Here is a 14,457-nt window from a genome sequence, read left to right on the forward strand (position 1 = left end):
GCAACATAAGCTCTCAGATACTATGTGAACGATTTGTGTGTTCACACCAACACATTTGTGTCTGTCTTTATTTCAAAATATGGAAATTGTCCTATTTTGCAGCAAATCTTGTCAGATGTGTTTTAAAGCAGTGTCTGCTCACTTGCGGACTCTGGCTTTTCCAAGCCTGCTGCTATGTATGAAATGGTTTTTCTCCCCTTGCATTAAGTAAAAATGTAGTTCTGTTATATTACACACTTTATCCTCTCTGTGATTGAGGTTATAATTTGGTTAGTGTCCCAGCAGCACCAAGGCAGATGATGACAGTCTGTCATCTCCTGCATAGTGAATGTGCCTTGGCTCTGATTATTGTTGACAGTCTCCATATCTACTGAATAATTCTCTGTGTCCAAGTCAACAGACACTCACCAGTGTCCGTGCCTGCTGATTGAAATATCAGAGCTGGAGAGATGCAGCCATTGTTATTTAAAATTTAATCATTTCATTTTATTGTCTCATTCAGACAGGAGAACTTACAATATGTAATAAGAAGCCACTCTAAGCACAATAGATTGTTCCACTTTTCAGTGCCTTCCTGTATGGCTAAAATGTATTGCTTTCTACTTTGGTTCATCTTGATGGCTTGGATATGATACCTGATATACACTGCAGTGCGCTAATGCATTCGCTTTCCATTTTATTGACCGTGGCCATTTCCTCTCTGCTTTCGCACATTTACCTTCTGCATAAACTTTCAGAAGAGCATTGATCACTCGTTTCTTAGTTTTCACACAAAGATTAGCAACAGAACACCTTTTCTGACATAACAGCACAAGATAATGATGAAGCTCCTGTGACTGGCAGTGACTCATCCTCATTTCCAGCGCTGCATGTCAAAGATACCCTGTTGGATTTATCATTTTTTTCCATTTCTTTTTAAGATATTTCTGAAAAATTCTCCTCTACCGACATTAATTGATTTTACCAGCTGTTAAAACTTTGACACAAAATTGTGAGCTGAAAGACTCTAAAACGCTCTGAAAGCTGAGAGGAACTGCAGAGCGGGCCGGTAATTGTTTTTCTTTATTTTGTCAGTTTTTTGTAGAAAAATATATGTTATTGCAGCTTTAAAGATGGATATTATCTGTATTTTTGGGGCTGACAGTGATTCTGTAATCTCTGTTACTGTCTGCCCTTTAAAAAGCTCACAGATTCTCTGTGTGGTGATGCGTAATCATATATTACATTTGACATTTGGTATTACATTACAGCCGAACATTTTCCAAGGCATATGATACGTTTTTAGATTGATTTCCTATCTTCCAAGCAGCTGTAGAAGGCCTCTCTTGGTGCTATTTCAGCATGGAGATAAACTCTGCCCAGACTCATAATCCATCACAAAGAACACAGCATCGCATTAAACTTTATGCAAAGTTTTGTTTTGGACGAAGGTGACACAGTTGAATTGCCATGCGGTTGCAGTTTCTTTTCATATCTGGTGTTCACTTTTGAAAACCTTGATTTAAAGTTCTTGCATTTCAGTTCCTTGCGTTTTCAAATATCACAGAAGATGGAGCGCTCAGCTAACCTCGGCTGTCATCCTCACATTGTCTCGTCCTGGTCTCAGCACACAAAACACGCAGTCGTCGGAGTCGTCATACCCGGCTGCACACAATTCTAGACGTACAACTTTGCTTCTCTGCTTTGGGTTTTGAATTAAACCCCAGCCCTTATGTGAGCTCACTCAGTTCTGACATTCAGATTTATTTTTTATATATTTTATTGAATGTCTTATAATGTGTGCACAGATGGGGAAGTTGTATGCGTCCATTTCCCATTACAACGAGCCAACACCTGCATAACAAACCAAAAAAACAAACCAACCCACAGCCCGACTCAGTCGCCACGTAAGGATGCAGCCTAAGGTGAAAGAGGGGACAAGTGTTTCAAAATTTGCACTCCTGCTTGGCGTCATAACGCAGACATGACACGCTTGTTTCTATATTAGTGCAGCTTAGAGGTCCAGAGGACATCAGACACAGAGCAGCTCCTTATGCCTTGCCAGAATGTGGAAATCAAGTTTCCTTCAGTATCAAAATAGTCCAGTAATAGTCGTCTGTACATCTGTGGATACACTGTGAACAGGAACTGCTAATAGCTAATTTGGTGTACTTTAAATGGTGCCAGTTTGCCCAAAAAATAAACCAATACAGGCAAAATAGAATTTTTATTTTTGGGGAATTAAAAACTGGTGGCAAAAAAAGATAAATGGGAATGATGAAGAGTTTAAGTTGAATCATACTTTCATGTAGTTCACTTTCCATTGTAATAAGGTAGAAGCCATTGTAGATGTAATGTTGAAGAGGAGTCGTTGGTATAAATAAAGTATATTCTGCTTTCTTTTAGTGCCTCGTATCCTGCAGTAGTTGCCATGGCTCTTGATGTGCTTCATGATGTAGAAAATGTGCTTTTATTGTACAGCAGCTCTGCCACGTCTCCTGGGCATCCCGCCTCTAATATGCCGCCGTAGCTTCCTTTCCTACGGTGGCTGGTGTTAATGGAAGAGATGAAATCCACCCTTCCCAGTCACCAGGAACTTAATGATTTGCTATTCCTGTCCTCGACCTGGGCTTTCAAGTTGCAGATATTGATCTCCGAGTCATGCATTATCAATCAAAGAGATTATTGCTCAGTTTCAGGGCTAGATGAATGAAAACAATGTGTCTGACTTTGTGCTTGTACCTCCGCAGGATTTTTGAGTATATAAGCCTTCCAGTTATGTTGAGATTCAATACTTCAGCTCACTTTTAGAGGGTTAGGTAATGGCTGTAGTCGACTTTATAAATCACTGTCATTTCATGTGTTTCCAGCTAAGCTTTCAGCCTCCCATCTTGTCATTTATCAGTTTTGCTTCACTGAGACTGTGTCCTCCTTTTTACTATTTTTCAGCTACTGGAAGGCAGCTTCACATCCCAGGTCAGCCATGAAGTCGACGGGCTTATCTTCCAGCCGTGCGGGGTAAGCCGTCATCTATGTATGACTGTCTGTCAGTTTTTAAAGCAGCAACCCCGTTGCCACAGGTTGGTTATCTGGCACGGCTTTTTCTTCCATTGAGTTCCTACGTAAGAGTCGGACGGCTTGTCACTACGACCCGCCGTTTGTCAATCTCTGTATCAGCCTTGCCCTCTGTTATTGTAAAGGAAACCACACTCCTACATAAATTCACATCAGCACAGTCCTTACTGTAAGCGGTTGCATGGTGACACGTGGCAGAAGCAGCCTTGGTTAGAGCACTGATTTACTTCTGTTAGAACAGCAGAAAATCACTTTTATCTGTGACAGTAATGCTGTTCCTCCTGTGACGGACTCAAGGGCCCCTATTCCACTGTGTAATATATGAAATGTCCTTTCGCACATTAGTGCAGGAATAAGACAAGCGGGTATTTTGAGATATGGAATAAAGCTGCAGCTATAGTCCTGACTGACTAACACTGCATGCGAGAAATATCACAGTGTGCTGACTAAGGTTTTTGCATATTATTCTCAGCTTTGGCACATGCTGTTTACGTTCAGCACCTGTATCTAAATTCTGCCTCTAACATTATTTTTTGAAGCATCAGCTTTTTTTTACTCCATCACTTGCTTTGTGCCTATAAATGTTTTTCATTAAACCCTGACAGTTCTAAAATAATTACACTAAAGTTTATTTTTAGCACACTGGAGATTAAAAGTGCTTTACTCGGGAAAGAGTAGAAACAAAGTCATATACACAACAAGAGAACAGTAAACAGCAATTTTATCTCGCATTCCAAATTATAAACATGCCTAAATCATGGTTTTCAGTTTTCTGCCATGAACACCAGAGGCTCTGATTTGATCTATCAGGACACCTTCGCGCAGGCAGGGAGAATTTCAGAATAAGAGCAGCACGTTTGCATGACAAAGCATTGGACAGCACTCGCTAACATGGACTCGGGTTGTTAAAAGTTTTGTGTCTGGACGCCTGCTTCTCTTCTGAATTGACTCTGCATATAACATCTCCTGAGTCACAGGTGAATAACCAACAGGGTATACAGCTGCTGCTCCCTGCTCAGGCATGGCCCTATGTTTCTCTGGCAACAGCCCAGAGTCGTTAAAGCAGGTATTTTGACACCTTTGACTTTTTTTTTTTTTTTGCTTGCAGCGTAGCTTCGAGTGAAACATGCATTTTAATCCACAATTAGCACTGCAGAGACTTTCTGTCCCATGTGATTGCGGTGATTTCAAAAATTCCTGCTTATATTTTCCCCCATGATGATTACCGAGATTGGTTAAGAAAGAAGAGTCGCCTTCAAGGCGTACCTCACGGAGGCTCTGTTTCTCTCAGCATATGTGCGTGTAATTCATTTAATTCACACTGATTATGTAGCTTTACATCAGATTGTGTTTACAGAGTGAAAGCCATAAAAATCCCAGGTAGCTTGACTTGTCCAATCAACTCTTTAATCGAAAGAGACTGTCCATTTCAGCGTGCTCTGGATTAGTGTGGTGATATGAAAATGTCTGGGGCTCAAATAGCGATTACACACGGCATCAATCAAACACAAGTTATATAATATGTCTGAGGACAGATGTTAAAAAAACACATTTAATTGTGTTAAAATGAAAATGCTCAGTGGAACGAGCCTGGGCACCGTTGGCCTTGAGGAAACAGCTTTTTAGGAGCGCTGTAATTATGTTTACTCCATATTTAATGGCTTGGATGCCAGGTGTCACCTCAGCATGCAGGATAATTCTTAGTTGTTAAAAGCGAAACAGAACTGGGATCGTAATGATTCGGTCTGTGTGCCTCTCCCTCTCGTTGTTGAGCATTGTCAGTTTTCGCTCCTCTCTGTGATTTGTGAAGTAATTATCATACAGAGCAAAGCGGTGGCTGTAGCCACCAGGTAGCAACAGTTCTGCGGAGAGCTGGCAATGAAATTTGGAGGAGGCAGTTTTACACAGCTGCACTCTTCCTCCACCACAACATGAGCAGAGGTGACATCTCCATGCAGACGTCTCTCCAAGGCTGGCTAATTGATGCGTCTCTGTTTCGACCAGTATTTCAGCATAAATGTCTTATTTCTGCAGGTGCTTGCAATTTCTGCCACTTAGTTGAGTTTCTTCTTCAATATAATTTTTCCCCTTCTTGCTTTTCATATATTTGCTTTGTGCTTGTTTATAAAAAAAAAAGCACTTGATGCGTCATGTTTTTTCTTAGGGGGGGCGATACTAATTGGATTCAGTTTTCTTATTACCACAATTGATTTCTAATTTCTAAAAGTGAGCAGCAGAGAAAGGTGGTTGAAGGTTGTGGCCGTCTGGATGGAGGGATGTATGTGGCATTTATCGACCCGGCTGGGGAAATTGCAACAGCATCCACATCCCTGCCGTGGATTAGGAATACGCTGTTGACTGGGGATTGTGTGTTTTGGCAGGTGCTTTTTACAGTTTTGAAGTGATTGCTGGAATACAATCAGCCAGGGTACGCGGACGTTTCGTCAATAAGAGAAGTGATTGCATGGACAGGTCATCGTTCAGACAAGTCTGTGTTGTTGGCAGGTACCTTTGTTAAATCCTCACCCTTGCATTGAATGGATGTTCACTCACAGCGCTGCAAGGCTGCGTATGGTCTACAGCTCATATTCGAAATGACCACCGTAGACAGAGATTTTCCATGTGCCTGGTTAAAACTATAATTTCCACCTTATAATTTTATTCAAGGTAATGGTGCGTTTCATTTGGCTGCCTGTCATTGGCTTCATATCTTTTATCTTTCCTGAGTAGCAATAGCTCATCAAGCGAAACATCAGGTGATTTGTCGAGACTGAAGAAGGAAATCAGCCAACACGACTGAACGTAAAACAAATAAATCTTTAATACATTACCTCCCCCGTGAATGTGATCCCTGCTGGAGTCACATCAGATACATTTTCATCTGCAATGGTGGTTGAAGGCAACACCTCCCATGATCCCGCCCGACTTCACTCGCTCATTGAACCACGTCCTGTGCATTTTAAGATGTCCGTTGGCAGTTTCATGAATCTGACAGAAGGAAATCTCTCCAAACTCTTGAAGGTCAGCAGCTGGTTCCTGTCTGCACAGGCGCTCAAACAAATGGGCCGGGTCGGAGAAACTGGCAAGTCTAATGTGACTAAACGATGATGCAAATAGTCGGCCATCTGATGCGAAAGTACAGAAGAAAATATTACGCAACGCTGTCCGGCTTTACTTTTTATATGACAGCATCTTCATTAAACAATGGAACAGCTTGCTTATGTGGTTCTCTGAATCTGCCAGAGACGGAGAGATAGTCTTAAGCGTTGTAGGCACATTAAAGAAGAAACAGGCTTTCTGTCATTAACCAACAGTGATAAATAAGCTTACTTTTATTCACGTGCATCTAACCTCACTGTGCTAATGAGACCAGCAGCGTGACCTTGGTATCATGCACTTAACACAGCGGCAGAAACAAAGTTAAAAGGTAATAATGACCTGGTAATGGCAGGGTGACATAACAATAACACCACAACACCCATAATGTGGATGGCAGTGATTTGCGCCTGCTGTTCATAGGTCTGTTTGAAAATAGTCTGCGCTATGTGTTACTGAGTCGTCCTCCTTCATAGCCCTCAGCATCACCGTTTTATGAGCCTCTTTAGAAATGATGACGAGACAGAAGTCATCCTCGACAAGTCCTCTTCCAGCTGCATGCATGTCTGTACCAGTGTTTTTACTGTTTTTCCAACAGGTTATTAATATTTACAGGGAAGATTTAAGGACACTGGCTGGAGGCAGATGAGCATTGAGGAGCATTGCTGCTACTTAGCACTTTTTCAGTGATGCGTTCTCTGTTCTGTACACTAATGAAATATTTGAAAGCAAAAAGAATGCAATTTTCAGATTTTGCGACGCATTCGTCCCCCTTGTCTGCAGCATCATCCCCGTTTGGTGTTGCTCTGCTCTCATCCTGCGTACAAAGACAAGCTGGGCTCTGTGCGGTTTACTGAATTGATGCACTTTTTGAAATGCATTCGCTTTTTTGACCTTTAGCCTGTGTCATTGGATTATCGATTGAGGCCGTGGCCCTTGTTTGCAATCCCGGTCACATGCCGACCCATGTAAACAAGCCACTGTTGATGCAGAGCAGTTGGACCTGTCATGTTGGGTTATGGAGGAGCCTTAATGCCACCTCCTAGAGTGAGGACTCGATGTTCTGCACGTGGAACCACATTCTCCTTTGGGGCTCCATCGCTTTTCCCCCGCCTGTAAGAAATGATGTTTAATTGCTTTAATTTACCCAAATTCATTAATTATTAAAGAACAGAGAGACTTGGTGATGTTGGTGATGGTGTTTCTCGCCTTCACATGGAGGTCTTGCCGAACAGGAACTGACCGCCTGCACATAGGTCAGAATCATGGAAGGGATGCACCTGTCTTACGTATATTAAGAGGGCTGAGTATCAGCGAGAGGTGTATGTTAATTTGTCACGCCGCTGAGTGTCGCCTGCTGACAGCAGGCGTATCACACCAATGAGTGTTGTGGGTGTTCTGGCACAAGCACTTTCACAGAAACACGATTCCATCCCAGCCTTTTCCTGTGATAGTCATTGATGAAGCAAAACCGAAATCTGTAAAAATAGTTCTTCAGAGAATGAGTTTCCCATGCCTGAAAACCTATTGGTCAAATTAGATTGTTTGAACGGCCATCCAGCCAATCACATCAATTTGGCCAATCCACCAGGGCAGGCAAGAGTGGTGCATTCAGAGACGGGGCCTCTGTCACTCGCTGGCTGCGAAGATAGATAAAAAACAAATCAGAGGTATGAAACCGCTTTGGAGGAGCTGTTTAATGATATTTTTCAGTTTTGGTTTGTGAGGAAAAAAGCAAAGACATCCTGCGACAAAGAGAGCATTGTTGTCAGATCTGTACTCAGTTTCTACAGATCCTCTGACTTCAGGTGCTGGAATCAGTATCAGGAGAGAGAAATTTGGCCGAGTGTGAAATTCTCTCTCATCCAGTTTACAACAGTGAACAGTTTACAAGCGCATTAGTTTTTTTACTAAAGGCTCATTCACAGCGGTTTACAGCAGATGCAACACCTTGAGAACGAGCTCGCTGCATTTGCCACCAATACTACGACCAACCATGAATGCATATGGGCCGATGAGGCTTCCGTGCATTACGATTGTTTTCCAAAGTCATTGATTTTGTCGATCACCACACCAACCAGCGCTTTCTTAATCTCTTCCTGTGTGAATGGGATTAGGCTTAATCTCAGCAGGGTCCTGCTGTGAGTGTCCATTAATATTAGCACAAAGATTGAAACTGCTGCAGCCCGCAGTCACTGGGCGTGTTATCTCGCCCAGCACACGCTGTCCTTGGAATATGTTTTCTTTGTTGAGGGAACATCAGAAAGATTTAGAATTTCCAACAGAACCATTGCCACAGATGGCAGAATTACTTATGGGAGAGCACTCCAGATGGTGAACTCTCCACAAAGAATACAAAGAATTTTTCTTCTCTCTACACTGTTCTTTTTATTTGTTTTATCTTAAGTCAGTTCAACTGCTCTCAGAAATCTAAGTCCATACAGGAGATGTGATTCATATCAATTCTGGACCCAGTGAGGAGACAGATGTGTGAGTTTAGGAGGTCACATCACTGGTTATTGTGCATTGTATGTGCTTCATGTCTCAGTATGATCATTTTATGTGCACTTTGCTATTCTCCGAGAATCAGTGTTTCATAAATTCTGACCATTTACCTCAAAATTTGCTCCTGAACCACCCCCGTCACATCTAAACAATAAGTCTCGTCTCAGAGCAAAAAGCTGTTGTTGAAATAAGACTTTAAAACTGTAATCAGTCCTGAAGAGGCTTGTCTTGAAGCCCTCAAGCAAGCTATTTATGCTTTTATTAAGATTTGTTTTTCATGTATAGCTTCTGATATAATTTGTCACATTCACTCCATCAGTAATTACAACATTTATAGGCAGTGTGCCTTTGGATATGAAGAGACACTCGAGCGTTGGATAATTGTGCTGCTGATGTTGTATGGTGCTCTTGCTCTTGTATATTGCTGTTAAACTGCTCTTAAAATGTTTTTGTGTAACAGCTATGATTTATTTATTACTGGTTTCCCTGAAAAGTCAAAATATGTCATTCGGTAGTGAGAGGGAGGTACAGAGTTATCTCCATGCAGAGGTAATCTAATCTTAAATTTCTAACAACAAACAAGCCTCCAGGCTGCAGTTTGCGTGTCATGTCATGACTGTCTGTCCCTGTTGCACGCGCATCGAAGGGAGGCTCAAATGATAAGATACGTGTCAACAGGTTGGTTATGAATTCTGCATCATTTACTGTGGTTACGCCGCTTGCGACCTTCAGCTTCGTGGAGATGGGATTATAAAGAGTCTCAATGCAGATCGTAGTGGGAAACATGCATTAATTAAAGGCTTATATATAACTCAAAACTGATTACCTGAAACAAAAATGTGTCTGTTAATTACATATCAGATTACTGTGATGTGAAAGAAACGCGGTTGGATGTTGTGCTTTGTGTTAATCAAAATTGAGTTTGATCTATAAAATCAGACAATCCTGTGCTTTTCTTTGAAAGCTTTATCATTGACGTTCGTACCCGAAACCTAATATTGTACTTAAAGCTCAAAAAAATGATTGTTGAATCAGTTATAGCCCTTTAAGCACATTGTGTTTTATAATCTTTTTTCCACTAAACGCTGGGTTCTGGTGCAGTGTTTTTCTACAGTGTTTCCCTCTCTATACTTTGAGGCAGAGCAAAAATGACAGAGCCCTATTTCTTCCTGTGGAAAAATGGATTGCGCTCAATCAAATACAACCTCGCTATTTCTGGACGTTAAAAGGGTAACAAATCTCTGATCTGCAGCCGTTCAATAGCTTGTCACAATGCAGCTCTCTCCCTGGATTCTAATAGTCGCTCTTCCTCTCTCTCTCTCTCTCTCTCTCTCTCTTACCCCTCGGTTATTTATTTTCTTATATTGGCATCAGGAAAGGGCTAGAGTTCAGTCCTGTCAGTCACAACAAACTTACACTGACTGATGCCGATCATGGTTTCACTACAACAGGTGTTTGCTTGGTAACCTGTCAGCTGTGAGCTGTAATTCACACTTTTTCCCGTTCATGCTTGGGTGAGAGTTGTTTGTGTATTTTTCTGTGTCCAATTTGGCCTATTTTGAAAATGCAGTCACTTGTGGAAGTTATAAAGTCTTAGGTTGCAATTTTGTGGACTCCTTTAAGTTTTTATCTTTGTTACCAAAAAAAGATTTAGTCGAAGTGGAAGCAGAAAACTGCACAGTCAGCCGGGCTGGGCTCGCACAGCTGTACTGCTGGTGATGCCTGCAGTCACGTCATGCTGGTGTTTTTTGAAAGCTGGCAAAATTTCTAGGAGTTCGTTCTATTCACAATTCTTAAACAAGAGATAAGAACATTGAGTTCAGGAGACAGGAGTGACCGAGGAAAGAATCAGTTCACTCAAACGTCTAAAATACACTTTTTTCACGTACTCAACAGTTTCATCCCGAACAACTTCCTGTCAGAGAAATGAGATCTGTTAAGCAGCGTAATCTCTTTCACAGCCTCATTATGGGGCTGCAATAGAAGTTTCAAGCTAAATTATGTGCATGGCTGGAACCTACTGAGGGTGTGTGAAAAAAAACATTGTAAACTGGTGGCAGTGTTCTTTCATAATGTAGTATTTAAAGAGTAAACGTCCTCTGTCTGTCGCTGTCTATTGCAGCTCGTAAACACTGGTATCACTGATGTGTTACACCAGAACAAATGCTTCATGTGGAAGGAAATGCATTCAGCACACTTTTGAGAGCTCAAGGATACAGAGGAAGTGTGTTTCTGAGGAAAAACGAAATGCAAATTTAACTTTGATTTATGTCGAAGAAAACTCCACAAGGCAGCTTTAAGTTTCTCTTTGAATAATTGGGAAAAGTTTTTATGTTCCACGTCGGTTTTCTTTCACTCAGATGTGTTTTTATCATTGTACGCTGTAATGACTGGAGCAGATGCAGAATAATTGTTTAAAATGAACCAATAAAAACTCTGACAGAGGTCTAAAATTTGAAATCCTGGTTACTTTTTCATGGGGTGAGTGGAAATTATGTCAGTGCTAAAAGGTCGACCTTGCGACCCCGTGTGCGGTGGCTGTCGCGTTATCTATTACCAGAAGGACGTTCTCGCATATTTCCAAACGCAATTCACGTAGCTAATTTGTTATAAAGTAATTACGGTCATTTGTTCTGGCATTTACGCTCACCTTCTTTTTTTAAATTATGAAACCACAGAGCTACACTTCGGCTTTGACACTGTGCATCTCTCTCAGTTTTTCCGCCCCTCAGCTGCTGAATTTGTAGCAGAAGGCAATTTAAATGCAACGGAACATCATTACATGAAAATGAATTTGATAAGTGAGAGCTGTGTTCCCGAACACAAGGTCGGGTGTGGAGGTCTGCTTTTGCGCCTCAATAATGAAGCTCTTGTTTTGCATGTGCAGTCACTTATTGACAAGACTAACAATAGTAATGAAAGTGCGAGTGCACTTTTTCATTTGGGAACGAATTTGAAGGTCGCCTGGTTATTCAGTCTGCCGTCTGATTGGGTTTCCATGGTGTCGTTGCTGAGGTTCGGGCTCATTTAAAGCAAATTTCACTTTGCTTGAAAATGTAGCGTCTACATTTTGACATATGGGGTTGGCAGCAAGCCTCAACAGACCCTCAGGGTTATGGATGTTTTGGGGTGGATTATTCATTCACAAACAGAGGTCTGCATGGACTGTTATTGTTTTAGTGCAGGAAGACGCGCATACACCAGGCAAACATTTTACCCTTGGTGGAAGAAGTATTCAGATCATTTACTTATGTGGAAATACTCATACCACACTATGAAAATACTCTTCAAGAAAAGTCCTGCATTCAAATCATCACTTAAGTATAAAGATGGAAGTTTTATCAACTGAATATACTGAAAGTATCAAAAGTAAAAGTACTCCATCTGCAGTAAAATGGTCTCTGTCAGTATTTTACTATTACACGTGATGTTGCTGCATTAATATTAGTGCTGCATGAATGTGTGTGTTGCATTTTACTGCTGCAGACGTTTAAGGCTGTGCTGGTTTTAAATGCTTTATCGACTGTTGGAGTAGTAGTAGTTTAACCTACAGCAGTGCATCATGTTCTAAGATCATTGCCACAGATCTCTAGTCATCTTTTCATGACCTCATAAAAGCAGCCCTGTTTTTAGCCTTTGTGCATTTTGCTTCAAGGAGTTTTAAATAGTTTTTGTAGCTTAAAGAGAAGGGGGATTTTCTTACTTAATGCTACAGTTTACCAGAAAAATCGCCAAATTTGGAGGTTCAGAGTAGAGTACAAGTACAATATTTGCCTCTGAGATGAAGTGCAGTTGAAGTACTTTAAATTTATACTTTAAAGGACCAGTGTGTCAGATTTAGTGGCATGTAGTGGTGAGGTTGCAGACTACAGCCAGCTGAATACCTGTCGCCTCACCACTCCTTTTCTGGATGTGTAGGAGAACCAACAGCGCTTTGGGTTTATCCCTTCTGGGCTACTGTAGAAACATGGTGGTGCAACATGGTGGACTCTGGAAGAGGACGCTCCCTCTGTAGCTCCATTCTGAGATAATGAGCACAAGATTCTGATATTCAGATGATTATACACTAATTAAAACATAATTCTGACTTTTATACAGTAGTCCTTTAACTAAATACTTTTACTCGGGTGCTGTACACCTTTCCACTGCTTTTTGCCCAAGTATTTTATCTCTGCAAATGTTAATACCATATTTCCCTCTCTTTCATCTATAATGGTGGAGGACTTAATCAGCAGGCGCGTGTATATATTTATTCTCTCATTGGAGCTACAGAAGTGGAATAAGTCATTTCACAAGAGGTAATTTTGACGCCTGTGCACCATAGCATAACTAACTGCATTGAAGAGTGTTCCTTTCCACACCCACGGTTTCAGAAGAAAAGATGCACTCAGTCAAGCTTTTTCAAAAGAGGCATGCCCTCTTTTCCTGCTCTCCAGCTCTCTGTGGTGAATTGCCTTTGTGGTGTGTGCTGGTTTCAAAGGCGCGTGAAGGCCGCCTCCCACACGGAGAGCTCCGCCGCGGACAAAACAGAAGGACACCCCACAAACACTGTCCCTTCACTTCACACCTGAAACAACAGTCAAGTGAAGATATGAGGTTCCTGAATTAAAGCAGTACATTAAAGTCCAACTGAAATCATATTAGATCATCTCCTCCTTGTAGTCATGTTTTTTAAAGGTATTGTTAATAGCGTCTTTTTTATATTATTAAAATGGGTGGGGGGCTCTTTGGGGAAATATTAGAAATGCTCCTTTTGGTCTCAGCTGCCTGGAAGGGCATGTTTATTTGTTTATTTGTTTATTTAAATGGATCCCCAATTAGCTGATGCCAAGACGACAGCTAGTCTTCCTGGGGTCCAGACAAAACATACAAATTTCAAAACACAGACATACAAAACACAATAATTATAATCTCAATCACAAACGATCTCAATTGGTGTCTATGTTTGATTGACAGCAGCTGACAGAGTGCTGGCATTACGTCACAGATAGACAAAATAAATTTGGAGCTTGCGTGTCATCATAAAACCATAAAATCTAAAAATCTAAATTCCATTCTTCTGGTTGGTTTTTGATTTATTTTTCTCTCAAAAGCAAGTAGGTGTGTGCCAGAGCAGATATGTATGCTGATGAACTTTAAGATATGAACTGTGTATACCACGTTTGTCAGGCCTCTATCCTGCAAACATCAAATAGTTGAGAAATGCATTTTCAGGATTGCAGGAACCCCTGATGCTGTTTAAAGGGTAGATTCACCCAAAGCATGAAGAAACATGTTGTCACTTTTCTCTCCTGGTATCTAACAGTGGAGAAAAAAATGATGTTTGAAAACAGACGTCGCTTTTTCAGACAATGTCAGTCAACTCATTTGGCTAACCATCACGGGTTACAGCAGGCTGAAGGAACCTTTCAGTTCCTTAAAAACTCCTTCCTGGGACTGTAAGTTCTAGTAATTCGGGTGGAAACACGGCTAAAGACACGCAAAAGACAGAGTTCTTGGAGAGAGGTCAGGGCAGTGTGATGCAACGTGAGGAGGGTTTAATGGTGGCACCTTCGAGTGGCGTCATTTGGAACAGGTATAAACACGTGTGCCTCAGACAGGGCCAGGCAACACGTCATACAACCTACATGCTTTCAAGCACACAAAAGCCCACTGCTGTGTGCAGAGGCACTGAACTCTGACACCAGACGTAGAACGTGGGTTGCATTACCATACAACATGTGTATAGTTTCCAGGTGCTCGGCTTGACCCCGAATTGACTGAAAACCATTAGAAAACTTGTCTGGCTGCAACATTTTCATG

At 41.4% G+C, this 14,457-nt stretch overlaps 1 protein-coding gene across 1 annotated transcript in view; it reads left to right on the top strand.

Moving 5' to 3' along the window:
• rngtt (RNA guanylyltransferase and 5'-phosphatase) overlaps positions 1-14,457 on the top strand; it is an 82,926-nt gene that overhangs the window by 48,801 nt on the left and 19,668 nt on the right. The window contains exon 12 of the mRNA XM_070987796.1: positions 2,929-2,997. Coding sequence (XP_070843897.1) covers positions 2,929-2,997 — 69 coding nt within the window. The remainder of the gene's footprint in view (positions 1-2,928; positions 2,998-14,457) is intronic.

The sequence above is a fragment of the Chaetodon trifascialis genome, chromosome 19 (genome assembly GCF_039877785.1).
Source record: "Chaetodon trifascialis isolate fChaTrf1 chromosome 19, fChaTrf1.hap1, whole genome shotgun sequence".
NCBI classification, from domain to species: Eukaryota; Metazoa; Chordata; class Actinopteri; order Chaetodontiformes; family Chaetodontidae; genus Chaetodon; species Chaetodon trifascialis.